General features: G+C 44.8%; 2 protein-coding genes across 3 annotated transcripts in view; one reads left to right on the top strand and one right to left on the bottom strand.

Annotated features, from left to right (window-relative positions):
* The first annotated feature begins 221 nt into the window (after window positions 1-221).
* On the top strand, window positions 222-14,174 carry LOC118367101 (proto-oncogene Wnt-3-like). Its single transcript, XM_035750148.2, has 4 exons — window positions 222-1,025; window positions 4,939-5,180; window positions 8,950-9,215; window positions 11,776-14,174. Exons 1-4 carry the CDS (start codon window positions 961-963, stop codon window positions 12,253-12,255), a joined length of 1,053 nt encoding a protein of 350 aa, XP_035606041.1. The 5' UTR covers window positions 222-960; the 3' UTR covers window positions 12,256-14,174.
* A 2,567-nt stretch (window positions 14,175-16,741) lies between these two features.
* The window catches only part of LOC118367095 (vesicle-fusing ATPase), a 40,387-nt gene continuing 30,207 nt past the window's right edge, over window positions 16,742-26,921 (bottom strand). For both annotated transcript variants that reach the window (XM_052490330.1, XM_052490331.1), the window contains exons 11-22: window positions 26,214-26,288; window positions 25,743-25,930; window positions 24,838-24,933; window positions 24,038-24,194; window positions 23,060-23,193; window positions 22,915-22,981; window positions 22,561-22,640; window positions 21,485-21,619; window positions 21,225-21,338; window positions 18,843-18,898; window positions 18,665-18,739; window positions 16,742-18,534 (exon numbers count right to left, since the gene is read on the bottom strand). In XM_052490330.1, coding sequence (XP_052346290.1) covers window positions 18,709-18,739; window positions 18,843-18,898; window positions 21,225-21,338; window positions 21,485-21,619; window positions 22,561-22,640; window positions 22,915-22,981; window positions 23,060-23,193; window positions 24,038-24,194; window positions 24,838-24,933; window positions 25,743-25,930; window positions 26,214-26,288 — 1,133 coding nt within the window. In that variant the 3' untranslated portion in view covers window positions 16,742-18,534; window positions 18,665-18,708. The remainder of the gene's footprint in view (window positions 18,535-18,664; window positions 18,740-18,842; window positions 18,899-21,224; window positions 21,339-21,484; window positions 21,620-22,560; window positions 22,641-22,914; window positions 22,982-23,059; window positions 23,194-24,037; window positions 24,195-24,837; window positions 24,934-25,742; window positions 25,931-26,213; window positions 26,289-26,921) is intronic.

The following is a 26,921-nucleotide window of genomic DNA, read 5'->3' as shown; positions in this document are numbered from 1 at the left end:
TTTAAGTTTACACTAAAAACGTTTTACCATCCCGTACATTATGTTTATTTATTTTATTTTTTACTGTTTTGACTTCCTTTTCTATGCAGAAAAAGCACTGTACAGTAACTATGACAGGGTAACCATGTGTGCACCTAAATGCATGGCATGATAGGAGTAAAGCCTTTGAGTACAAGTAGCAACAGAGCCATCCCCTCTACACAAGCACACATCACCCTATTTTCCATGAAGCTTTGAACAGTGCCTGGGGAATAATGCATAGAGGGATGGATTGTGACAGGCTGGTTCTCTCTAATCCTTCTCTCCCTATCTGTTTAGCTCTCTCTTCCTAGGCCCCATTATGGTCATAGTGCCATGGGCAAACGTTGCATTTTTGCCGATTGCAACTCAGTCAGAAGACATTAGCAATACCCCTCCCGGAAATGTTGGTTACTGCAGTTAAGTGGCCTAGCCTACCTGCACTTTACTCAAGCTAAAGGGAGTTTGACAGCTTGTTGGGCATAATTGCTGCTCTCCATTCAACATCTTCATTGTTGCGTGTGTGTAGCACGTGTGAGTAGCCTAGGCTAGCCTAAAACCAGGCATGCATTAGCATATATTCAGGAATTAAATTGTCCATCTATTAACTGAACCGAATCCCCAGCCCTGTAACATTGCATGGATCTTACCTGATAACTTTTCATTGCTGAAAGAACGGCTGTCTGTCCTGCCGGTCTAGATAGTTCGTGTCGGTTTACTCTAGTTGTGTTTTTGAAATATCACATAGTGGCGACTCTCTTTGATATGATATATGTTTGGTAAACCTTTACAAGATTAAAGTTAGCAACGTAATAATGGTGAAGGTCTAAATGGGGCGCCATGTTCCCGAAGTTATGTTAACTCGTTGACAACTTGACTGGCATTTTCTGCGCTGTGAAAAACGTGTAGGCTATTTACATCAACAAGTAAACTTGAGCAATAATGGACCAAGCAACCACAAATCTAGTTCCAGAAGTGTTCCTCGTGATGAGGGCTCCAACAAAATGGTGAGTTCAGCAGTGACTTTAACAACACAAATATAAAGCATTATTGGAAATCCTAAATAATTCAAATGTGTCTACTAATACAATGACTGAAGCGATTTAAAACAGCAACTACATAGTCAGTGTCCTGTTCTTTTATAGGCCTATTACTGGATATATGGATGACAAACTGACAACAATATTGGTGAATTGAGATAGCTTGCTTAGTTATCCGCTTCACATGGCTACATTCAAATGATAGAGCATGGGATGAGTTGTAGCCTAGGCCTATTGAGGAAAAAAGTTGTCAACATGGTATAACAGCACTGTCATAGGGACATCATTTTCAGGAATATGCCCACTCACTTTACAAAGTAAGCCTATAGGCCTAATACAACTGAGTGATTGCACATGTTACAGTTGACATTGGCTTTATACTATTGGAGAGATTAAGAGGGCTACACATTTTGAGGTAATTGTCCTTGACTGGTGTTGAGCTGAATGCATGACTGGAGGTTAAAGTGATGATAGGATAGGAGGCCTAGTTGGTCATGAACTTCAAACTGCTCCTACATGCCACCAAGCTCAAGGCAATGAGGTCAGGTGTCATGCTTAAAGTGGTTGAGGGTCGCAAAGTGTTTTCTGTGCCTCTGGGCATGGAGTACCTGGCTGTCACAAAGGGAAAGTCTGCTCTTAGACAGGTATGACATTTTGACCCCAGTGATGTAGACCTCCCACAGAGATAGCTGCAAAATATTCTAGCCACACATACTGATTGAATCAAAGGTTATTCAGCAGCTAAGGGAGTGGTGAAGCAAACCTTCATAAAAGACATATGGAGCAGAAACGCAACCATCACAGAGGCTTTGCCCCTGTGAAAATAGCCTTGATAGATATGTCCTTAATTTCAACCGTTTTGCACTTTGTGGTGAAATCCCTTTGTCTCCTCTTCTTCGTGTCTGTGGTTTCTAGTGGCCCATATGCTCACGTCGAGTTGCTTTTGATACTGAGAAAACCCCCAACCAGCAGTACTAATCCCCCACAGGGCCAGAGGAGGCCCCACAGTCACAGACCTGCCTAGGCATGCACCTGCCAAGCAGTTTCTGCTCCTCTGTCTACTCCCCTAGAGCGGATTCCCCCGGCATTCTGCCTCCCTCAGCCCATGCCCTGCTGCTTCTGTGCTCCTCTCCCACTTGGTTGAGACACATCGCTCATGGCTTCCAAGAAGCGAGGCAAAGCCAACCGGCTCAGCGTGATATACGCACAGCGCTCTGTCTGTGTGTGTGTGTGTGATATGCCTGGCACCGACAGGCTTCTCCTCAGATCTAAGACTGTCATTAGCACCTAGCCAAAGACAACCCTTGCTTTCATCTCGTCAGTCCATTACAGACCAAGTGAGGCTCATCCTTTACAAACAAAATAAAAGAGGACGCAGAGCCTCAGCGTGTAGTCTAAACACGCTAAGTCCACAAGAAAACCCTCCTGCGGTTAAGTAATTGACTTCATCAGACATCGCCTCCGAAACTGGTGCGTCAGTAGCAAATGTACCAGAAGGAGACGGGGCGAGCCGATTGGCTGCGTGGTGCCAGGGATGGGCTCCACCATGGCAGGCAGCTCCATGCAGGGCCAGGGCATCAACTCAGGTCCGCCCCATAGCAGGTTGGGAGATTAATGGGCAGTAGCACAGCTGGCAGACTGTGTAATTACTCAACTTAGTCACTCAGTCACTCCAGACAGAGTGAAGTCAGCAACACTTGAACTCAGTGGCATTTCTGGGATTGGCCGATGAGTTTACAAGGTCTTCCCTCATGCCTGAGTAAACATGGCCTTAGATTACTGGATAACAGAAAAATATGGATAGATAAAAAATGACCGCACTCTAATTACCAGCACATAAATCAGAGGTCTATTTTTGTGCAAGGGAACATGAAATGTTATGGAACTATTTATTCAGTTGATATCATTGGGATATTGTTATTGGGCCGACAGATATTTATGAATACGAACACATGTTTCAAGTGTGTGTTTAAAATAACAAAACTGAGCATTGAAATGAGTTAGAGGTCTGAAGCCTGGGTGAATGCAGGTGAAATTACTTTAGCTTTACCGGGCATATTTTAATATTTTGAGATAGGACTGCTCACTGCAATAGACTTTGAACTAGTCACTTGTCTTCCCTCCATCTTCATTTAGTCCAGAAATTGCATGATCTTTCTGAACATTATTGGTATGTTAGTGCAATATGAACATGTGGCAGGCCAGGCAGTGATGACTGTTGACAGTCTCACATGTTCCATCAGCTTAGCTGCAGTACTAGCCAAGCCATTCAGCCTGCTGTCTCAGTGTGTAAGCCCCATTGGCAAGCAGTGAAACCTGGGAGCCTGCTGTAACAATGCTCACCTGTATTCCAAAGGAGATCAAAAAGCAAAAGTGTGAGGAAGGTGGTGGTGGTGGGGGGGGTTGTGGCTGGGAGAGAAAGCAAAGCGTACATGAGCTGTGAACTTTTCCCTCTGACTTCAATGGCTTGGCTTTTGTGTTGGGGTGGCTCATCTTTCAGAGTCAGTGGCTGCCGTGATAGAGCTGCGCCCCGCGGCTGGCCTGAGGTCTTCCCGAGTGGCGCTCTGATCTGATCAGCACCGATTGTTCCCCATGATTCTCTCTCTCTCACACAGTCTCTCTCACACATCCTCTCTTACACTCTCTCACACTCTAAAATGTCTGTGTATGCTGATGAAAAAATCAGTACAGTACAATATCATGAAACAGATAAGGATCATGAATGCTCTGTCTCTTGAGAGAAGCTACTGCTAAATTATAGTACTGTCAATTTAGCTTACAGGACTTAATATCTGCAGCAATGTGTTGTGGTGCATGGTGGATTGCGCCACTTCGCATAGGTAGGTAAGGGCATGTTTATAAAAGTGGCATACACTCGCAAATAAATAAACAATAAAACCTCAATGTCATAACTACTTTATGGCAAACATAGCATCTTTAAGAAGGTGCAGTTTTGTTTGAGCCTGTCATCACAGTAAGCATGTTAAAACATGGACATAGCAAACATCACCTTTTCCTCTCCTTCCCTTATCTAAGGAGAAAAAACAGGCAATTAAAATTAATTACCTTGATGAAACTATAATGGTTTCTGGCATCCCTGTCTGAGCTGGGCTGTCTCGTTGTGGTGATTAATCCATGTTTAGGCACATCTTTGCCAGCACGCTGGTGAAGCACAAGGAGTTTCAGGAATGCCATATGTCCAATACGACACATGGCACAAACTTAACTGCACGCACACACACACACATCACATCACATCACATATCAGAAATTAGGCTAATAACAGAGAATTGAGCATGTGTGTTTGTGTGTGTCTTATCTAGAGGAGAAACTAAGAGACAGATTAGTGTGTGTTCTCTTTCGGATCATCAGGATCTGCAGGGGCTAACAAGAGGGAGCTCTTTGAAAAGTCAATACTAATAGGTCATATCCCTTTCTTGAAGAGGGGCTATTAGCTTCTGTAAGTGCAACTGCATTAAGCACTCATGCAGCCAATAAAACACTCACTGAGTCAACCCAACCCCCACAGAAAAACAATAATCAACACCACCTACTGCAAAAGCAACTCTGAGCACAGAATATAAGTTTCATTTTGTATATCAAGAGGCAATCTGCTTTCTTTCTTTGAACAAAATGCCTCTGGAGGGTCTCCCTGGCATATATAACCTCCCTGCCATTGAGGCAGTGAGTTCAGGGAGGGCCCTCTTTTCTCAATGGCAGCAGATCCTATAGATGGCTTCTCGTTAGAAAGCTGAATGGAGATACAGAGAGACTGACAGACTGTGTAGGGTAGGCGCTAGACTAGACAGTAATATACTGTAGGTCTGGATGGGCAGGTACATGACACACTCCCCCGTCCTTCCCTCTCCCTGTGTTGCAGGTCCCTAGCTTTGGGGCAGCAGTACTCGTCTCTGGGCTCCCAACCCATCCTGTGTGGCTCTATCCCCGGCCTGGTGCCCAAGCAGCTGCGCTTCTGTCGCAACTACATCGAGATCATGCCCAGTGTGGCCGAGGGCGTGAAGCTGGGCATCCAAGAGTGCCAGCACCAGTTTAGGGGGCGCCGCTGGAACTGCACCACCATCAAGGACAACCTGGCCATCTTCGGGCCCGTACTGGACAAAGGTAGGCCTCCTACTGTAACAGGACTGTTTGTATGAAGAATACAAATATACTCTTTCCTCTATACTGCCAGTGAGGTATTCATATGAGGGATGTAACTGAGATATCTTTGGGATATATGAATTACAGCCAAGTACCATATAAAACATACAAAAAAAACGCATTGATGTACAACAACCATGGAATTTGACTCCTCAGTAAAAGATGAGCTAATCTGACTTCAACAGGCGATTGCAGGTTGTATGAGGAAACTACTTTTTCTCATAGCGGTGATAAAAACATTAAAGGGACATATCAGCAGTAGTGGAAAAAGTACCCAATTTACTCATACTTGAGTAAAAGTAAAGATACCTTAATTTAAAAGGACCCAAGTAAAAGTGAAAGTCACCCAGTAAAATACTACTTGAGTAAAAGTCTAAAAGTATTTGGTTTTAAATATACTTAAGTATCAAAATTAAATGTAATTGCTAAAATGTACTAAAGTATCAAAAGTAAAAGTATAAATCATTTCACGTTCCTTATATTAAGCAAACCAAACGGCACTATTTTCTTGTTGTTTTAAGTTACGGATAGCCTGGGGCACACTCCAACACTCAGACATAATTTACAAAAAAGCATTTGTGTTTGGTGAGTCTGCCAGATAAGAGGCAGTAGGGATGATCAGGGATGTTCTCTTTAAGTGCGTGAATTGAACAACTTTCCTGTCCTGCTAAGCATTCAAAATGTAACAAGTACTTTTGAGTGTCAGGGAAAATGTATGGAGTAGAATGTACATTATTTTCTTTAGGAATGTAAAAGTTGTCAAAAATATAAATAGTAAAGTAAAGTACAGATAACCCCAAAAACCTACTTAGGTATTACTTTAAAGTATCTTTACTTAAGTACTATACACCACTGCATATCAGTGAGAAAATGGGAAACAAGGTGTGTAAACAAATGTGAGGTAAGTACCGTAAACTGACATGGGGATAGAAGAACCCATTGCTCTGCTGCTGAGCACTGCCTGTTCTACATGCTCCTATTGACAAATGACCCGCAGGGTAATTACAGTAATATACACCTTTCCTTACTGCAGTGAGAAAGGAGCGCTGGTACAAGCACTGACAGATTATTTGACGTCCATCCATCTCGCTACCTTCAACATCACATTTGTCTTTTGAATCTGTGTGTCTTCTTCTGAGCTTCCCAACCTTGTTGATGTTTTCACACATGAAAGTAAGTTAGTGTTATAAATCTCTCAAGATTAGCTCACACAATTACAGTTGATACACAGTTGTCACAGTTAATACACTGGAGATCATCTGCCAAGCTTTTCACAGTGAATACTAATCATCAACGGTCTTAAGACTGACTGGGTGCTTTAAACAATCTGATACAAAAGCACAGAACGCACTAAGAAAACAGAACCTGGGGTGCTCGGAGTAGGCCTTTAAATACCTAATGATGAAGATGGGTCTTTGTGTTGCGGAGTGAGGCTGCTGATTGGATATTAATTAGCCTGCGTGTCAGAGGGAAAGGGATCTGGGCAGGAATGGGCAGTGTGAACCTTCATCTCTCTCCTAAAAATACATTTTAAAAAAGGGAGCGGGAAGGCCAAATGAGATTACATGCAATAGAAAGGGGCTGGAGGGCTCAGCTCAACCCCTACTGTGCCTGAAGACCAGTGCGCGCCTCACACAGCCCGGCTCCCACGGACGCCCCATTCACACGCCCTTTTGACTCTGTCATGAAAACAGGCTGAAAGGGAATCTCCCAACCTACCCTAGGCCGGCATGTTGGGGTGAGGTGGAAGGAAGGCAGGGGGTGCTGGCGAGGGAGGGGGGGCAGCCTGAATCGGGAGTGACGGCATGGGGTTGACGAGGGAGGGGGTCCCAGACCAGGGTGGCTATACCCTTTCCCCATCATCCTTAACTACTATGGTGTTTATGGTGGTGGCTACAGGCGGAAAATGGGGGGTTGAGGGTGCAAAGTGGCGGTGGTAGTGGAGGATGGGCTTTCAGGGTGGTGGCGGAGAGAGGGTGTTGGAGGGGGGGAGTTTAGGGATTGCCAACTCTGGGCAGAGCGGGGCTGCAGGGGCGCGAGTCGCTGGGCCCTTTGTGTGGGTAATCTAGTGTGACACAAGGGAAACAAAGGCGGATTGATGGGCCCAGCAGGTAGCAGGAGCAGCGCAGCCTTGGCTGACAGCCAGAGCTCCTGGGGCCCACAGCTCACAGGCCCCCGTTGTGGAGAGCCCAGCATGGCTTGCCAGGGCTAGCTGGGACTCCCCCTCGCCTCTCAACCAGAGGTGTGTGCGATCCAATCAAACAAACATTGAGGTTTTAGCACAAAAATTACGTTTTAGCGCTGTTTACCTAGAATGAAGCACACTGGAAAACATTTTTGATTGTGGGCACTTTGGACAATGTCTTTAATCATGGTTTTGTGACCATATATTTACAAGATGTATTACCTGATTGGATATTGTGTGAGACATGTTGTCATGTAGATAACAGGGGTGATGTTTAGTGTTAGTTCAGTAACTATATTACATTTCCACTTCCCAGGATTTCCCATCAGTGCAGCCATATGACCTCTCACCCTATTATGAACTGTGACTCTATTCAGCCATTCACATAAAGGTTTCACTCAAACAAAGGCTTAAATGCAAAAAATAACGTCATTAAAGGTTGTGCGCTAATTAACTTTATGAGCGCGTTAAATGTCCCCTAGCGACCGAAACGACAACATTTTTCAATTATCTTTCTCTCTGTTTCATGCAAATTAACACTACAAAGACTTGTAGATCGCCTTGCACTGTAGAATAACTAACTTCCCTGCAGGTGTTTAGTAGAGAACACTACTAACTGCAGTCAGTTTTAGAGGGGCTAGGCCTCTCTAAATGCTTTAACAGTGGCTCCATTGCAGAGTGGGCCCTCCCCATACCCTCTGTGTGTGTGTCTCTGCCGGTGTGTGTGCAGTGCGAGGTGGTGCAGTAGAGAAATGGGTAAGCCCTCAGCACACACAGTAAGTGAGCTGCGATTGTGAAACAATGGTGTCTGGTTACATAATAAGTTGTTCCGTTCAAAGGAGGCGTAACTCCATCTCTCAGCACAAACACGGAGCAAAGCAGACGCACTGCAAGGTTTCTACCTAGAGGCCCTGTGGGCTCTGACAGGGAGGGGGGCGACATTCCTTAAATACTTTCCAATGCAAAACAGCACACCTCAGGGATGACAGAAGGTCATTGAGATCTCACTGAGCATTAGGCCCTACTGACACCAGCCACAATATGGCGATGCCACAGCTAGGGGACATGTCTCATGTAGCCATCTCTACGACGCTTTCCAAAATCGGTAGAACACACCACCCCCCAAAAATAATTAATCGCTGATTTATTGTTACCGCAAAAATGTGTCAATTTATCGCAATATGGATTTTTGTCCATATCTCCTAGGTCTATGGTAGATGTTGAGATGATGAGAGTGAAGAGAATTTCACCCAGTGTTTTCTACACTGATCAGGGCCCAATGTTTTAAATCCTCTCAAGGACTTTTTTCCTGAAAAACATTATTTTTGCAGTACATTGTGTGTCAACCAAGTATTTATCGCTATGATATATGAATACCTGCTTGAAGGTGAAAAGCTGTGTTAATAGGTTTGTGCCCAAGGGTGTCATTTTCATTACCCCTGATGTATGGAAGTTGGCAGCAGTGAAGATTGCAGAAACTGTTTTGTTAAGAAGATGGTACTAAAGATTAATTGATTGAATTTACTCCTTCCTTTTTCTCGCTAGCCACCAGAGAGTCGGCGTTTGTCCACGCCATCGCCTCTGCGGGTGTGGCGTTTGCTGTAACGCGGTCCTGCGCTGAGGGCACGTCCACCATGTGTGGCTGTGATTCCCACCACAAGGGTCCCCCGGGGGAGGGCTGGAAGTGGGGCGGCTGCAGCGAGGACGCTGAGTTCGGGGTGCTGGTGTCCAGAGAGTTTGCCGATGCCAGAGAGAACCGGCCCGATGCACGCTCTGCTATGAACCGGCACAACAACGAGGCAGGACGCACGGTAAATAGGCCTACACTGGCCTACACTGAGGATTTACTAGAATGGATATATTGGTTATACATACTATACAACGTAAATATGTAATGTAAATACACATACAGTAGAAGTCGGAAGTTTACATACACTTAGGTTTTCCACCACTCCACAAATTTCTTGTTACCAAACTATAGTTTTGGCAAGTCGGTTAGGACATCTGCTTTGTGCATGACACAAGTAATTTTTCCAACAATTGTTTACAGACAGATTATTTCACTTATAATTCACTGTATCACAATTCCAGTGGGTCAGAAGTTTACAGTTGACTGTGCCTTTAATAAACTGCTTGGAAAAGTCCAGAAAATTATGTCATGGCTTGAGAAGCTTCTGATAAGCTAATTGAAGGTGTACCTGTGGATGTATTTCAAGGCCTACCTTCAAACGCAGTGCCTCTTTGCTTGACATCATGGTAAAATCAAAAGAAATCAGCCAAGACCTCAGATTTGGTTTGTAGACCTCCACAAGTCTAGTTCATCCTTAGGAGCAATTTCCAAATGCCTGAAGGTACCAAGTTCATCTGTACAAACAATAGTAAGCAAGTTTAAACACCATGGGACCACGCAGCTGTCATACCGCTCAGGAAGGAGACGCGTTCTGTCTACTAGAGATGAAAGAACTTTGGTGTGAAAAGTGCAAATCAATCCCAGAACAACAGCAAAGGACCTTGTGAAGATGCTGGAGGAAACAGGTACAGAAGTATCTATATCCACAGTAAAACGAGTCCTATATAAACATAACCTGAAAGGCCGCTCAGCAGGAAACCGCCATAAAAAAGCCAGTCTACGATTTGCAACTGCACATGGGGACAAAGATCGTACTTTTTGGAGAAATGTCCTCTGGTCTGATGAAACAAAAATAAAACTGTTTGGCCATAATGACCATTATTATGTTTGGAGGAAAAAGGGGGAGGCTTGCAAGCCGAAGAACACCATCCCAACCGTGAAGCAGGGGGGTGGCCACATGTTGTGGGGGTGCTTTACTGCAGGAGCGACTGGTGCACTTCACAAAATAGATGGCATCATGATGGAAAATTATGTGGATATATTGAAGCAACATCTCAAGACATCAGTCAGGAAGTTAAAGCTTGGTTGCAAATGGGCCTTCCAAATGGACAATGACCTCAAGCATACTTCCAAGGTTGTGGCAAAATGGCTTAAGGACAACAAAGTCAAGTTATTGGAGTGGCCATCACAAAGGCCTGACCGCAATCCTATAGAACATTTGTGGACAGAACTGAAAAAGCGTGTGCAAGCAAGGAGGCTTACAAACCTGACTCAGTTACACCAGCTCTGTCAGGAGGAATGGGCCAAAATTCACTCACCTTATTGTGGGAAGCTTGTGGAAGGACACCTGAAATGTTTGACGCATGTTAAACTATTTAAAGGTAATGCTACCAAATACTAATTGAGTGTATGTAAACTTCTGGCTCACTGGGAATGTGATGAAAGAAAATAAAAGCTGAAATAAATAATTCTCTACTATTATTTTGACATTTCACATTCTTAAAAAAAGTGCTGATCCTAACTGACCTAAGACAGGGAATTATTTTCTAGGATTAAATGTTAGGATTTGTGAAAAACTGAGTTTAAATGTATTTGGCTAAGGTGCAAAAAGTAGCACTTCATCTTGAAAGACTGGGTAATTATCTGATATAAAAAAGTTGCCCCTGCCTTTCATGCCTCACATCCCATCCGAAATTCCCTGACCAGACAAATAACCTGAGTTAGTTGAGGGGGAAGAGAAGGGAATCAGCCTGGACTTAAACCATCACTCGTTGCTGTCATTGCTCAGTGAAATATCTGGCGAGCTACTCCTCACCAGCACGCTGAGGGGCAATTGGAGAGACCACACGGCAACAAGGCAGCCTTTTGATCTGACTAGACAGGAGCAGGGAGCCCACAGGAGCTGCAAAAGGCAGGCAGCCCTGTCACAACCCCTCTCCCTCTCTCCATCACCCTGATCCTAGTCGCCCCACCTGGCACTCTTACACTCCATTGTTTCCCCCCAGGGCCCCTGGGAGATGCCAGGGGCCAGACGAGCCCAGGACATGATGTCAGAACTAAGAACCCCTCCACCCCTCAGCGCCCCCACTCCCCTCTCGCCCAAAGGTGCCACAAGCACCTGCCTTCCGGCGCAGGTGGGGGAATTCTGCAGCTAAATATAGCCAGAGAATTAAAGCTAAGCAAATCTAAACAAAGGCTAAGAGAGCCGGTGGCGTTGCTCAGGTGAGTGCAGTGACTTCTGAGGGAATTAGCTGCTGCACACTGCAAAGGCCTGCCTCTGTTTCACAGCTGCCTGAACTGAACTACACCTGAAGACTCAGCCAAGTAGCATGTTGTTCTCAACCTACAAGTCGGTCGTCACTAGCCAGGTTATTGGTAAGAGTAGTTAATCAAATGGACTTTCCGGTAGTAGACTGACAAGCTACCAATCGATATCACATTTACACTGTGCTGAAAGAAAACAGGATTATTCTATCAGTTTCTGAACTGTTTCCTTCTCCCTATTTCTCTTTTTTACCCAGACCATCCTGGACCACATGCACCTTCGCTGTAAATGCCATGGCCTGTCTGGCAGCTGCGAGGTGAAAACGTGCTGGTGGGCACAGCCCGACTTCCGCATGCTGGGTGACTACCTGAAAGACAAGTATGACAGCGCCTCGGAGATGGTGGTGGAGAAGCACAGAGAGTCGCGTGGCTGGGTGGAGACGCTGCGCGCCAAGTATGCCTTCTTCAAACACCCCACGGAGCGTGACATGGTCTACTACGAGGGCTCGCCCAACTTCTGCGAGCCCAACCAGGAGACGGGCTCGTTCGGCACCCGCGACCGTGCCTGCAACTTGTCCTCGCACGGCATCGAGGGCTGTGACCTGCTCTGCTGCGGCAGGGGCCACAACACCCGGACTGAGAAGCGAAAGGAGAAGTGCCACTGCATCTTCCACTGGTGCTGCTACGTCAGCTGCCAGGAGTGTGTGCGTGTCTACGACGTACACACATGCAAGTGAGAGCCTGTGCCCTCGCTCGGACAGACGGACAGAATGATGGACCATAGCGCCCATCGCAGACACACAAACACACACTGCAGTCCTTGCGTATATACAGACAGACAGGCACCAATGAGGAATGGCACTTTGTACTGGAACTCTATTCTTCTGCACCCTTGTAATAAAAAAAAAAACATATCCTTCTTCCAAGCCCTGCATCCTCCTCCTCTATTTGAGTAGGTAGTTCCACGAACGGACATATGGGAGGGCCCATTTCCTTTGGAACAAGCTGTCAGTTTGACCTGTTCCCATTCCTGCACCATTGGGCCATGACCCCTTCTTTATTTATTTCCCCCACACACGGCTGTGCAGTAACCAATGACTTTCCAGACCGTTGCTATTGAATTGACATATTTTTAACTCACACCTGATTCCACCAGTCAATCACCTGGCTGGCTGACTATTGAGAACTAAACCAACTCTCCAACAGTACTAAACACACAGCAACAGCCCAGGAACCTACCATTTTAACTACTGAACCCACTGAGTGGCTGTTACTGGACCCTTCCCTCCTAAACTAAACTACTGAGCTGATGAAATCTCCTCTTTCCCAACCCCTGCACACTGTACTGATACTGAACTACAGCTGTCGCCTGGCTGGGATGCCTGATGCCTGGAAGATATGCTAGAGCCTGATTTTATAGCCCCACATTTCTGAAATATTAGCAATGGGCCAGGACTGGAGGTGGTATGCAGGAGGGGACATGTGCAGGAAACAAACACACTCGTTTCCACTAACGAACATTTCTGCACGTATGTACTATTCAGCTGAACAAGAACTGTCTAGAGGTAGTGAAATGTTGGCTATTGCTATTTATGAGAGAAAATACATTCTTCTTGTCTTAACCAGTTACATTCTAACATACAGTAACACAACTGAGATTGTTCATCTCATTCAGATCAGAGACGTTTCGCTGTAATTTCCCTTTGAGTATGAAACAAGACAGATTTACAGTATTTGAGGAAATTATAATGAATTATAAACTGGGTGGTTTGAAGCCCTGAATGCTGATTGGCTGAAAGCCATGGTATATCAGATCGTATACCACGTGTACGACGAAACATGTATTTTTACTGCTCTAATTATGTTAGTAACCAGTTTATAATAGCAATAAGTAACCTCTGGGGTTTGTGATATATGGCCAATATACCACGGCTAAGGGCTGTGTCCAGGCACTCTGCGTTGCGTCGTACATAAGAACAGCCATTAGCCGTGGTATATTAGCCATATCCCACACCCCTCGGGCCTCATTGCTTAAATGTCATATAGAACAAAATATTCACAACAAACAGGTAGGGTTCAGGTATAAGAGACTTTATTGGATTCATTCGTCATCAGTTTATTTTGCACTTGCAATAGGCCTAATGCTAATTAATTATTCTACTCATAGCAGTCATACTACGACAATGAGATCATTTATCCAACACACTGACATTTCATTATGTTCCTCATAATACTGTGAAGTCCTTGTCTAAGCTCTAAACCCTTCTCTCACCAGTGAAATGTGATGACAAGTGGAGACCAGAGGGGAGAGAGCAGAAAGTGTCCTAATAGTCTTCAATAGGCCTCTTTCCTCATCTCCTTCCCTGGATTGCCACTGATGTGAAATGTCTTGACAATAGAAGCAATATGGTGGAATCCTGTTCAGAGATTTGAAGTATCTGTGGGAAACAAATTAAGGAGACAAGGGTAGGGGGGGTTACTTAGTGTTTTGGGACACAGCCAATGTGAGTGAAGGTGAATGTGTGTTTGTGCTGCTTCCAGTGACGGGTGTTAGAGGGACGGCAGGCAGGCATGCTGGCTTCACAAACGTGGAACCTGTGAGAGGTTTCCACACAACATGTTCTGACAGTCCTACGTGCTTCCTATTCATTATATTTAACAACAAAAATACAACTTACCTAGGTAGTGTAGACTCCTCCCTTTGTGACATAGCTTAGTATCTGTGTCACCCTCAAAGGCTCTCCCTACACGGGCCCTTTCTGTGTTCAGTTCCTTCCTTTCCTCACCGCTACATCCAAAGTTTTGTACAAAGGTTTTAAAGTTAATAATTCCCTTTTTATTTTATAATCTGAAAATGTTATGTTTTTATAAATATAATTTATTATACAATGTATATATCTGTATGACTGAACTAAGATTATATATTTGAAGAACAAATGATTGGCTCATGCTTTTGCTTCTTAGACAGAGGTACTTTTCTAATCATTGCAGTTTGTGGGCATCGATTCCTCTACGTTTCCTTACCAAATCATGTATATGGGCATTGCACATAACACTACTGAACTAATTTCTTACATGGCAAGCTGTGATGGTGTTCCCAACTGTGATCGTTATCCATCATACAATCCTTTCAATACTATAAATCAGAATGTCAATCTGCTCTAGGACACATCTGTGAAATGTCTCATTTGCCTCGGTCCATCTCATTTCCCCCTGATAATAGGTGAATGACAAGTAAATTACCACTGCATCTGCAGCATCAATCAATAATACACATATTTATAAAAATGTTCAGAAGAGTACTGTACCAAATCTTCATTAATACAATTTCAACTTGCCATAAAACGTTTCTTACAGATTTTGGACAAAAGGCGCACTGGTCACAGCAAATAATATATAGATCTGGTCAATATACATATATACACTCAGTGGCCGATTTATTAGGTACATTACCCATTCACAAAAATGGTTAGCTCCTACAGACACGTGGCCAAGCTTGCTATATAAAGCAGACAGACCGGCATCGAGGCATTCAGTTATTGTTCCATTTAACGTTAGAATGGGCAAAACGAGTGATCTAAGCGACTTTGATGAAAGGTCGAAGGAGAATCGTGCAAGCTAACAGGCGGGTCCATGGCCCAATCCTGCTTGTTTACAACGGTACAGGCTGGTGGTGGGTAAGTAATGGTGTGGGGAATGTCTTCCGACCCGGCACTGGATGGTGTACCTAATAAACGGGTACTTGACATGTGATTATCTGGGGGAAAAATAACTGCATACTGTAGCTACTGTATGTAAATGGAAGTTTGTTAGGCATGCACACAAATGGGGTGAGACGTGGTGCAATAGTGTCTAATATCGACATTATCCTTCTATTTTAGGGTGCAAACACTCAATAGAGTACCACAGTATGAGTCAAAATACGAACGGCCCAGTACATCACGGGGGACAAGCTTCCTGCCATCCAGGACCTCTATACCAGGCAGTGTCAGAGGATTGCCCTAAAAATTGTCAAAGAATCCAGCCACCCTAGTCATAGACTGTTCTCTCTGCTACCGCACGGCAAGCAATACCGGAGCGCCAAGTCTAGGACTAAGAGGCTTCTACCCCCAAGCCATATGACTCCTGAACACCTAATCAAGTGGCTACCCAGATTATTTGCTCTTTAATTACTTGTTACTTTTATTTCTTATTCTTATCCATATATTTTTTTAAATGCATTGTTGGTTAGGGGCTCGTAAGTAAGCATTTCACCGTAAGGTCTACTACACCTGTTGCATTCGGCGCATGTGACTAATACAATTCGATACCCATTAAACCTAGAGGTCAAACAGGGAAATGGTTCTAGAAACACTAAAAATTAGGGGTGTGTTTCGTGTAGGCTTAACCTGGCGTGACGTTTTGATAATTGTGACTTTCATCAATATATTTGCCTGTATTTACCTCCCCCCAAAATGAAATGCCAATTAGCAGCTAATGTGGCTATCTTGAAGAACTAAATGTGCCATGATGATCTGGACGAGACTGCCAAATTGAGGCAAAGTTAAGAATCTCTGGATTAACTATATGTTAGCTAAATGTATACTGGGGTAGCCTAGTGGTTAGAGTGTTGGACTAGTAACCGGAAGGTTGCAAGTTCAAATCCCCAAGCTGACAAGGTACAAATCTGTCGTTCTGCCCCTGAACAGGCAGGCCGTCATTGAAAATAAGAATTTGTTCTTAACTGACTTGCCTAGTTAAATAAAGGTAATTTAAAAAAATAAACGCAACAATTAATGGTTTTACTGAGTTACAATTTTAACAAATTCATCAGGCCTAATGTATGGATTTCACAACTGCACATAGGCCCACCCACTTGGAAGCAGACAATTTCCCCACAAAAGGGATTTATTACAGCCAGAAATACTCCTCAGCTGTCCGGGTGGCTGGTCTCAGACGATCCCCCAGGTGAAGAAACTGGATGTGGAGGTCCTGGCCTGGAGTGGTTACGATGTGGTCTGTGGTTGTGAGGCCAGTTGGGTGTACTGCCAAATTCTCTAAAACGACATTGATGAACATTCAATTCTCTGGCAACAGCTCTGGTGGACATTCCTGAAGCCAGCATGTCAATTGCACGCTCCCTCAAAACTTGAGATATCTGTGGCATTGTGTTGTGACAAAACGGAACATTTTAGATTGGTCAGTTATTGTACCCAGCACAGAAATAAGCTTTTTGTGCATATGGAACATTGTGATCTTTTATTTCAGCTCATGAAACATGGGACCAAACACTTACATTTCTTTAAATGGACAATTCTGTAAACTGTCTTATGCACATTGACCCAATACCTGTTAACAAACGTACCTGCTAGAGATGACGTGCAGGAGCTTGCAGGGATTTGAAGTTTTGTGTGATATCTACTTTGATGCTAATTAGCATTTTTGAATCAGAGAGTGAATAGAGCCAAAAATATTGAGATGAACATGTTTATCAAAAAGTCACACCAGGGTAAACCTACACAAAACACGATCCTTATTTTAAGTGTTTCTAAAAGGCAAAGGCATGCCAGAGGGTCTCCAACGATCCTTCGTAGAGAACAGCACAATGCAGAAAAAAACAACCTGTCAACAGTATCATGTGTGTTCGCACACGTGTGTCTGTGAGTGGTTGGGGAGAGGTTTCCTTCTAAAATGGTCTGGGTCTGAAAATGAATCACTTTTTCCAGTTACTAGCTAATCAATATTAGTAACATTATTATTAATTCATAACAATTATTCACAAAACAGACTGCTGTGATACTTTGGTCCTATTAGGTTTTGTGTGAGTAGAGTTAAGAGTAAGGCTTGGAACCATCATTTCCTGGAATGATTATAAAATCTAAGCACATAATATATTAGAGCACACACAATACATGCCGCAATTAATCAGTTTCACCATCATGTTGCGCATATTCAGCATATGATGCATTTATAGAGAAGTTTGACTGGTCAGTTATGCATACAATTTGAAAATTGCTTTGTCAAATGCATTATGCCCAATGTTGGAGTTGTATCAAACTCAAATAGGTCATCATATACAGAGTACAAAACATTATAAACACCTGCTCTTTCCATGACAGACTGACCAGGTGAAAGCAAGGATCCCTCAAAATTAGTGTAGATGAAGGGGAGGCGACAGGTTAAAGAAGGATTTGGGACAGCCTTGAGACAGACATTTGAGAAATGGATTGTGTAGATGCCCATTCACCCTCTGAATGGCACAAGACTAAATATTTAAGTGCCTTTAGACGGGGTATGGTAGTAGATGCCAGGCACACTGGTTTGAGTGTGTCAAGAACTGCAACGTTGCTGTTTTTTGTTGTTGTTGCTCAACAGTTTCCCATGTGTATCAAGAATGGTCCCCCACCCAAAGGACAGCCAGAAAACTTGACAACAGTGGGAAGCATTGGAGTCAACATGGGCCAGAATCCCTGTGGAACGCTTTCGACACTTTGTTGAGTCCATGCGCCAACAAATTTAGGCTGTTCTGAGGGCAAAAGGGAGTGCAACTCAATATTAGGAAGGTGTTCTTAATGGTTCATACACTCAGTGTACATGGTTTTGCATACACTTTTCTCATGTTTAGTTATAAACATACATTTGATTTTTATACATAAAATCCCCTGGAGTGCTAGCAGCACAAATCACAACACTTTGGATGCATCTCAAATGGCACACTATTCCTTATACAGTGCACTTCTTTTGACCAGGGCCCATAGACACCTGGTCAGAACCTAGTGCACTGTACAGGGAATAGAGTGTCATTTGAATCACAACACTTTGCCTTCAGAAATAACAATTACAGACTTAGTTTACACACACAGAGAAATAGTGCTGATGAGGAAGGAGGACGACGCTGGTCGATCGAGTTGCCCTCGAAACACACGGTACAGCGATTTACGCGGCGAGCGTTTGCGATGGCCAGATTAGGTCGGAGATATATAATCTCTCGCTCACTCCATCTTGCCGGCCGCATACGGGCTTCCACTCCTCGCCCACTGAGGGTAAAAGACAGAATAAAAAAAGTGGGAGGAGTTAGAAGAGCAGGAAGGAAGAGAAAGAATCTGCTAATTTTGTTCCAAACCCACTCTAACACGCCCCTGCTCTACCCTCTGTTCAAGCACTTACTGTGAGAGGCAGCTACTGCTGGGCAATGCAGCTCCACCATGGGCTTAGATGGCTATGTGCTTGTCAGAACCCAGCCTGTGGGGAGGGAAGGAAATATACATGGATTAAACAGTCAACCAACTACACAAGAATTAGCTGGTGTGAGATTGGGGACAGAACAGAATAGTGCTCTACTTACGCTCCCTGTTCTCTCAGCAGGGTCAAGAACTTACTAACTCGGTATTCAGGATCCATCTGGAAGACACACACGTTAGCTCTCTGTGCATATGTCCATACACTGGCCTACATAGCCTCCTTTCCTATAAACGTGTCGAAAAGTACAGGCAGGCCCGGGGCCAGCACAGCAAACGTTTACGCAGGGCTGTCTGTAATTGGCTGGGAAGGTGTGAGTGAGGGGCTCACAGAAACAATGTTACGTAACAATGCAGATATGTGGTAGCATTCAAATATGGTCGTCTTCTCAGTTTATGATGGAGATAACGACTCAGTGCACAGTTTATTAGGTACACCGCCCTGTTCACAAACATTTTTCACGTGGCTGTGGCTTGCTATATAAAGCATGCAGACAGGCATGGAGGCATTCAGTTTTGCCCATACAGTTAGAATGGGAAAAAGCGAGTGACCTAAGCGACTGAGCATGGTATTATTGTCGGTGCCAGACAAGCCAGATCCAGTATCTCAGAAACAGTCGTCCGACTGGGCTTTTCACGCACAACAGTGTCTAGGGTTTACCGAGAATGGTGCGACAAACAAAAAACATCCAGTCAGCGGCAGTCCTGTGCGTATGTGTAACCTTTATTAAACTAGGCAAGTCAGTTAAGAATTTGTTCTTAACTGACTTGCCTATTTAAAATGACAGCCTACCACGGCCAAACCCGGACGACGCTGGGCCAATTGTGCGCCGCCCTATGGGACTCCCAATCACGGTCGGATGTGATACAGCCTGGATTCAAACTAGGGACTGTAGTGACACCTCTTGCACTGAGATGCAGTGTCTTAGACCGCTGCGCCACTCGGGAGGCTGAAAACAGCTCATTGATGAAAGAGGTCGAAGGAGAATGGCAAGAATTGTGCAAACTAACAGGCGGCCCACAAACAGGCAAATAACGTGGTAGTACAACAGTGGTGTGCAGAACGGCATATCGGAACTCACAACCTGTTGGTCCTTGTCACGGATGGGTTATTGCAGCAGACGACCACACCGGTTTCCAATCCTATCAGCTAAAAACAGTGGGTACGCGATCACCAACACTGGACAATTGAAGAGTGGCGAAACATCCCCTGGAATCCCAGTTCCTGCTACGTCATGCTGATGGCAGTCATGATATGGCGTAATCCTGCCTGGTGTCAACGGTACAGGCTGGTGGAAGTGGTGTAATGGTGTGGGGAATGTTTTCCTGGCACACGTTAGGTCCCTTGTTACCAACTGAGCAACGTTTCCATGCACCAAAGAATTCAGGCTGTTCTGGAGGGGGGTCCGACCCGGTACTAGATGGGTGTACCTAATAAACTGGCCTCTGAGTGTATATGATTGATTTGGACTGAACACGATTAACTGTGTTACATAAAATATGTGGAATTTCAGACATGACCTCGAGTTCATGCTTTTCTATAGAGGAAACAGGATTTGAAGATGTGTGTGTATCATGTGTGTGTGTGTGTGTTTGTGTCACGTCAGTTGGAGCAGGGAGTCTGTGTGCAGCATGTCTCGGCAGACACTCGTTCATATTTCTCCTGGATGGAGGGAGGGAGCTGTGCGTGTGTGTGTGTCGGTGTGCCAACTCAACATGGCTGCATTAGTGCATACCACAGCAATTAGGCTACACGGCATTCAGCAGCCACATGGACAAGCGAACAGAGACCATACAACCAAGCACACCACAGCCACATACCGTAAACTATGGTTACTACTATACAGTAGTAACACTTGCACTGGATTTTTACACCCTGGTCCTTGGGAACCACATCTGATTCAACCAATTCAAGTCATCTTCCAGCCCTCGATTAGCTGAATCGGGTGTGTTAGCGCTGGGCAATAACAAAAACATGCACCCCTCTATGAGGAAGTTTCTGGACGGGGCCTAAGAGAGTAACGACCCTCACAACAGTAGATAAGACATTTCCAAGGTGCGATGTGGTCTTTATGTGTGGCATCCCTCTACTAGTCAGAGCATGTGAACACATAAGACAGGGAAGTATGCGGAGAATGATCGGGAACTATAGCGATGACATTTTTGGGGCTCACCACAAAAATCACTTTTGAATCCAAACTGGTTTTAATGAAAGGTCGTAATTAACAGCAGGTTGTTTTGACTGAAACCAGACGAGATTCCATCTGTGACTCCCAAGACTGTGGTTGTCTAGGCCCGGGGTTCTCCAACTCACACTCTGGGAGAGCTAAAGGGTGTGTGTAGGCTTTTGTTCCAGCCCAGCAGTAACACATCTTAACCCGCTAATCGTGGTACAGATTGAAGAAGGCCACGGTTAGGTGATTATTTGATGGTTAGTGCTGGGCTGGAATAAAAACGTGTCACCTAAACCGGGGCTTTGTCTCTGTCACCTGCACCGCCATCTCGATGACCATCGTCAGCTTCTTGATGCCGATCCACACCGCCTGGCTCTTCACAGCCATGGCAATGGCTGCCCGCTCTTTCTCCTGGAAACTCCCCAGCATCTACAGCAGACACAGAAGCAGTTTAAAAGCTCACTCAACAAATCCATCACTACTTATCACAACTTTAAAACCGGAGAGCGAGGAACATCCATTTCTGTGTGTGTGTGTGTGTGTCTGTGTGTGTGTGTGTGTGTCTGTGTGTCTACCTCCAGGGCTTCAACCAGCTGCTCTCCTCTAGAGATGTTGGGGATGTGGATGGTGGTACTGAAGGCGTCCAGCATCTCCATCTCCTGCAGCACGTCCTTCCTGCTGGTGGTGCCAATGATCAGCAACTTACGGCCCTGTGTGTGTGTGGGGGGGGGGGGGCACACATGATGGAGAAGGAAATTAAGCTCAGTGCCAGACAGGGCTTCCTGTACCATATCATGTACGGAAGTGTATCAAACACATTTCAAAACGCCGTGCTTCACATCATCAACGGGTTGGAAAAGGTGGGGTCCCTACTGCCTAATATGAGCCTTGTGGATTTTTATCAACCTTTTGCATTTTTATCAAGCTTGATTCTGGTCAGTCTGTCAGTCTCTCCACGGTCAACCACCTCTACATAGCTGCTTAAGTCTAGGTGACTCTGAATCAGGAAAGTGAATAGTTTCTTTCCCCAGAGGCCCTAGTCGCTCGTTCGGGGCCAGAGGAGAGGAGGATTATGGGCTGCCCCCCCCCATTGTGCGGAGGGGGTGTGCCCATGCATGCAGATGAGGTACCACACAGGCGGCGGTGCTGCCAGGTTGTCCCCCCACCCCCCCGGCTCTCTCACAGAGCCCATTCTCTTCTGTTGTCCCCCCTCGAGGCAGGCCTCCCCTGGCCTCACCCGGGCCGGGCACCCCGCTGGGCCTGGAGCTTCACAAGCCTGGAGAAGCAGCCCCGGCTCCCATTCACACCCAGCACAACAGCCTGCCTGGACCAATACATTATCATACTCATTGACAAACGCTCACAGCTGAACGTAGGCCTACAGCCTTAAATGTGGTAGTGTCTTACATTCAGGAGATATAGCTCCTGCACACAGAAACACAGGGGTAAAGATGTATACTGTCCCACAACTAGGATACACTTTGATTCACTCTGCATGGAAATGACTTGCATTACTGAGGGCATCAGTACGATCTGCTGACATCTGTCTGTCACTGGCAAAATAACGACTAGAGCATACACAGAAACATTTAAATGCTAAGACTAAACACACACACACACAAGTAAGTGCCAAAGTTCACAGAATACTGACTTTGGGAGGGGGTTTCTTGAGGAGAACCAGCAGAGCTTGAAGGACCAGGTTTGAGAAACGAGGGCCAATCGGGACATAGTCTGAGAACAAGGACACCAAAGCACAAAGAGAGAACGAGAATTTTGAATAAATATTCCGACCTCGTGATTCAATGATCTGTGGACTTTTACCATCAAAGTGATGCTTGGGTTGAAAATATAAGAGCATGGTTTTCCAACCCATGGTTCTTTAAAAAGGTCTGTAATCCTAAGCAAACTGCCCAGTGTTTACTGTATGTTACAACCCTGAACTTAGGATACTTAAAAAAGAAACGAAAAGGAGAACAGTGTAACCACAATGCAAGCAGGACCTTACCCAGCAAGCGTTCAATGTCGTCCACCACTACACAGCTCAGCTGGGACTTGTAGGCATCGTCAAATATCTGGAACAAAGAGGGTTAAGGGTGGTCAAGACACAGGTACTGACACAGATGTGTGTGTGTGTGAAACCCTTTCCTCACCTTCTTGATGGCCTGGCACTTAGCGATTTCAGAGTGACCGATCATCTTGTCAGGAGAACAGATCTTTATAAAGGGAAACTGGGATTCCTCTGCGATCTTAGCAGCTAGGGCCGTCTTTCCACTGTTGGGGGGACCTAGGAGAGAGAGAAAACAGGAAACTATATATACCGCTATCCTGTATTTTGAACCAAAGGAAGTCTTAATGATAATATGACTATTTGAATAAATATTTGCATTTATCAGTATGCTTAAATATATCTTTCAGCTCTTATAATGCCAAACGTTGGAAAAGGTCTTTCTTTTATACATCTTCATTTTACCATATTCATGCTGGTGTCCCATTTAGCAGTAAAGGGGTAAAAAAATATATACTATAGATACTATACATGTTGCAATGTTCTATAGTATATTCTATAGATGTGTTGCAATGTTCTATAGTATATTCTATAGATGTGTTACAAGGTTCTATAGATGTGTTACAATGTTCTATAGTATATTCTATAGATGTGTTGCAATGTTCTATAGTATATTCTATAGATGTGTTACAAGGTTCTATAGTATATTCTATAGATATACTATAGAACATTGTAACAGTTGGTGTCATCGCTTTTCTTACATGCACTGACTTTGCTCAGAGTTGCTTTGCTGAGGGAAATTTTAACTACTATGTAAGATGCTGTGAGATGCTCCTGTGTGGCGCAGTGGTCTAATGTGTCACTACAGACCCTGGTTCTATCCCGGGCTGTATCACAACCAGACGTGATCGGGAGTCGCATAGGGCGGTGCACAATTGGCTACGCGTCATCCGGGTTAGGAGAAGGTTTTCCCGGGGTACGCCGTCTTTGTAAATAAGAATTTGTTCTTAACTGAATTGCGTAGTTAAATAAAGTTTAAATAAAATGTGCTTGTTGTATCTAGCTACCTTAAGATAAATGCACTAACTGTAAAAGTGTGTGTGTGTGTGTGTGTGTGTATTACCTTCCAGGAGCACAGACACCAGCGGTGTGCGGTCGCTGTTCTTAGTCTGCTGCACCAGCAGCTCCCCATCATCCAGCACAGCAGTCACCGGGTCGCCCCACTTTATGATGCCATTCATGATGTAGCTGGCATAGTCCTCAGAGTTGGTACCAAACGCCTGGCCATTGGAGAGAGAGAGAGAGTCAGCTCCACTAAACCAGGGATCCTAAATAGGCAGCCCGCTGGCCAAATTCAGCCTGCGGGGGATTTTATTTGGCCCCCCAAGTTTTTTTCGGAAAAACATTCATTCTTGAATATTAAGACTGTATAATTACCAGGACATGAGCTCAAAGTGATTTTAACGAAGGAAATCTGTTCCCAAGTATTCCCACGCATAAATAGAGAGGCATATGTGATCGCTTCCAAATGTAATCAAGGTTTGAAAATATTCTGTTTTTGTCATATACTATATCTGTTTGGGGTTGCTGCAGTCAATTTGCAGTGTACAAATGATTTATAACTATGTTCCGGCCAACCGACCATGCACTCAAAGAAGAATTGGCCCACGGCTGAATGTAACTGGGGACCCTTGCACTTAACCATCCATAGCCTGAAAGGGTCCCTTATTAAAATCACTTATGAAAAATATCTCAAAATGATTTTAAAAAATATCTCATTCCCTGCGTATAGTGGACACTGCCATCAACTACAAGTGGATGATGTAAGTCCAAATGTTGAGGGGGACTTTTGGATGTAGGCAATGGTAAAGAGAGGGGTCTAGAGAAAGGTAAAGAGATGGAGGACGGAAGGGGTCTACTCACAGGTTTGATGTCGTTGTCCAGCGAGGCCAGGAAGTCATCTCTGTGGACCTGCAGATTCACAGCCTTCTCCAGGTCCACCTCCACGGTGGCACTGGCCTGCAGGGGGACAGAGGCATGTTATTAGGATGGTCCAATACAGACGGTTAATAGATGTTCAACTATCAACAAACTGTTCGACTAACTTTAATGCTAAGACCTGACACTAGATTAATTAGACAAATTGTGGACAAAATGTTCAAGCTAATCATTGATAGTATCTACCTTTATTTAGTCCTGTAATGATGACAAGCTAATAGTGACTTTTGGGTCTTACTGATTTAACACACACACACATGCACGCACGCACGCGGCCAGATTAAGTGAGGTGGTAGTCTGTTAAGTGGTCTGCCCCCCCCACCACACTCCTGGACCATATTAGAGGGTGATGACATGGACAGAAAAGGGCTTACACAGGTGGAATGGCTGGAGTGCTCCCTCCCCTCTGTCTCTCTCTGTCCTTATCACTCGTTTTCTCCCTCCCTCCCAGACGAGAGTTGTCTGACCTTTCCGCTCTGAGGGAGCACTTTGTCTCATGACTGATTGTGAAATAACTACCGAGACCTACAGCCCCTTAACGCATAAAGATGTTCAGTTGTAGAGTTGATGTTGAAGAGGGGATAAAAACGCCCTCTATCTTGTCCAGGGCTGCCCAACCCTCTTTCTGGAGATCTAACGTCCTGTAGGTTTTCAGTCGAACCCTAACTTAATATATCTGAAATGGCTACTTAAGGTCTTGGCGAGCAGCAAATAACTAGAACCAGATGTGCTAAATCAGGGTTGGACTGAAAAACCTTCAGGATGTTAGCTCTCCAACCAAGAGGGTTGATCTAGGCTAATGAAAATGGCCGCCTGTGTGTGATATTGACCTTGATGTGTCGGTTCATGGCAGTGGACTGGGCAGCTCTGACCAGCCCCTCCAGCTCGGCTCCGCTGTAGTTCTTGGTCTCGGCGGCCAGCTCGCTGACGTCCACGTCGCTGCCCAGCAGGTTGAACTGGCGCATTTTAGCCGTGTGGATGTTGAGGATCTGGACACGCCCCTTCTCATCAGGCAAACCTGGGGGAGGAAGCGCGAGGGGAAACGTCTCGTATATATCTGTGTTTTTTTTACCGCGTAACTGCATACTGTACAAGAGATGGACCTGGAACAGTAGAAATGTCTGGGTGTTGTTTTGTTGGTTGTCGGGTAAAAAGGTACAACATCTATGAATAACAATGTCTTCCTCAGAAGAAACTACCTGAAAACAAACTAATACCGGAATACAGTAAACTAACAAAAATTAAGCAAGGTCTTTGGTTAGGGTGGATGCTTTGTGGTGTACTACGTTGTGCTTTCTTACCGATCTCCATTTTGACTTCCAACCTGCCTGGTCTCAACAAGGCCTCGTCTATCAGGTCCGGCCTGTTGGTCATTCCTTAGAGGCACAGAGGGAGAGATAGAAGGAGAGGGAGAGATAGAGGGAGAAGGAGGATGAGATAGAAGAAGAGGGCAAGAAATGCATAGCTCAGATAATCCCGCTCATCTTCTCAGACCACAACTCGGCCGGTCAGTCAAGCAGACTGTGGCCCTACTATATACTATTTTAGAAAGTACTGTTTAGTAAAAACGTAAGCAGTAAGCAACAAATATCAACATACTACTCAACCATACTGATAAGGCGTCATCTAACGCGCAATCATGCTTGTTGCGTGCCATTCATTCATTTTTGTAGTGTCCCCTATTCTGTCCCCTATTGATTAATTGATCTTATAAACTGGTTGGTTCGAGTCCAGAAAGCTTATTGGTTGACAGCCGTGGTACAGTATATCAGACCATATACCACAGGTATGACAAAACATTTATCTTTACAGCTCTAATTACGTTGGTAACCAGTTTAAAATCGCAATAAGGCACCTCGGGGGGGTGTGGTATACGGCCAACATACCACAGCTATGGAATGTAGCCAGGAAATCTGCGTTGCGTTGTGCTGTAGAACAGCCCTTCGTCATGGTATTTTGGCCATATACCGCACCCCCTTAGGCCTTAATCATACTAAACAAAAGATAAA

Source organism: Oncorhynchus keta, chromosome 3 (genome assembly GCF_023373465.1).
Source record: "Oncorhynchus keta strain PuntledgeMale-10-30-2019 chromosome 3, Oket_V2, whole genome shotgun sequence".
In the NCBI taxonomy this organism is placed as follows: Eukaryota; Metazoa; Chordata; class Actinopteri; order Salmoniformes; family Salmonidae; genus Oncorhynchus; species Oncorhynchus keta.
The sequence above is the reverse complement of the archived record's forward strand: the minus strand, read 5'-3'. Positions and strand labels throughout refer to the sequence as shown.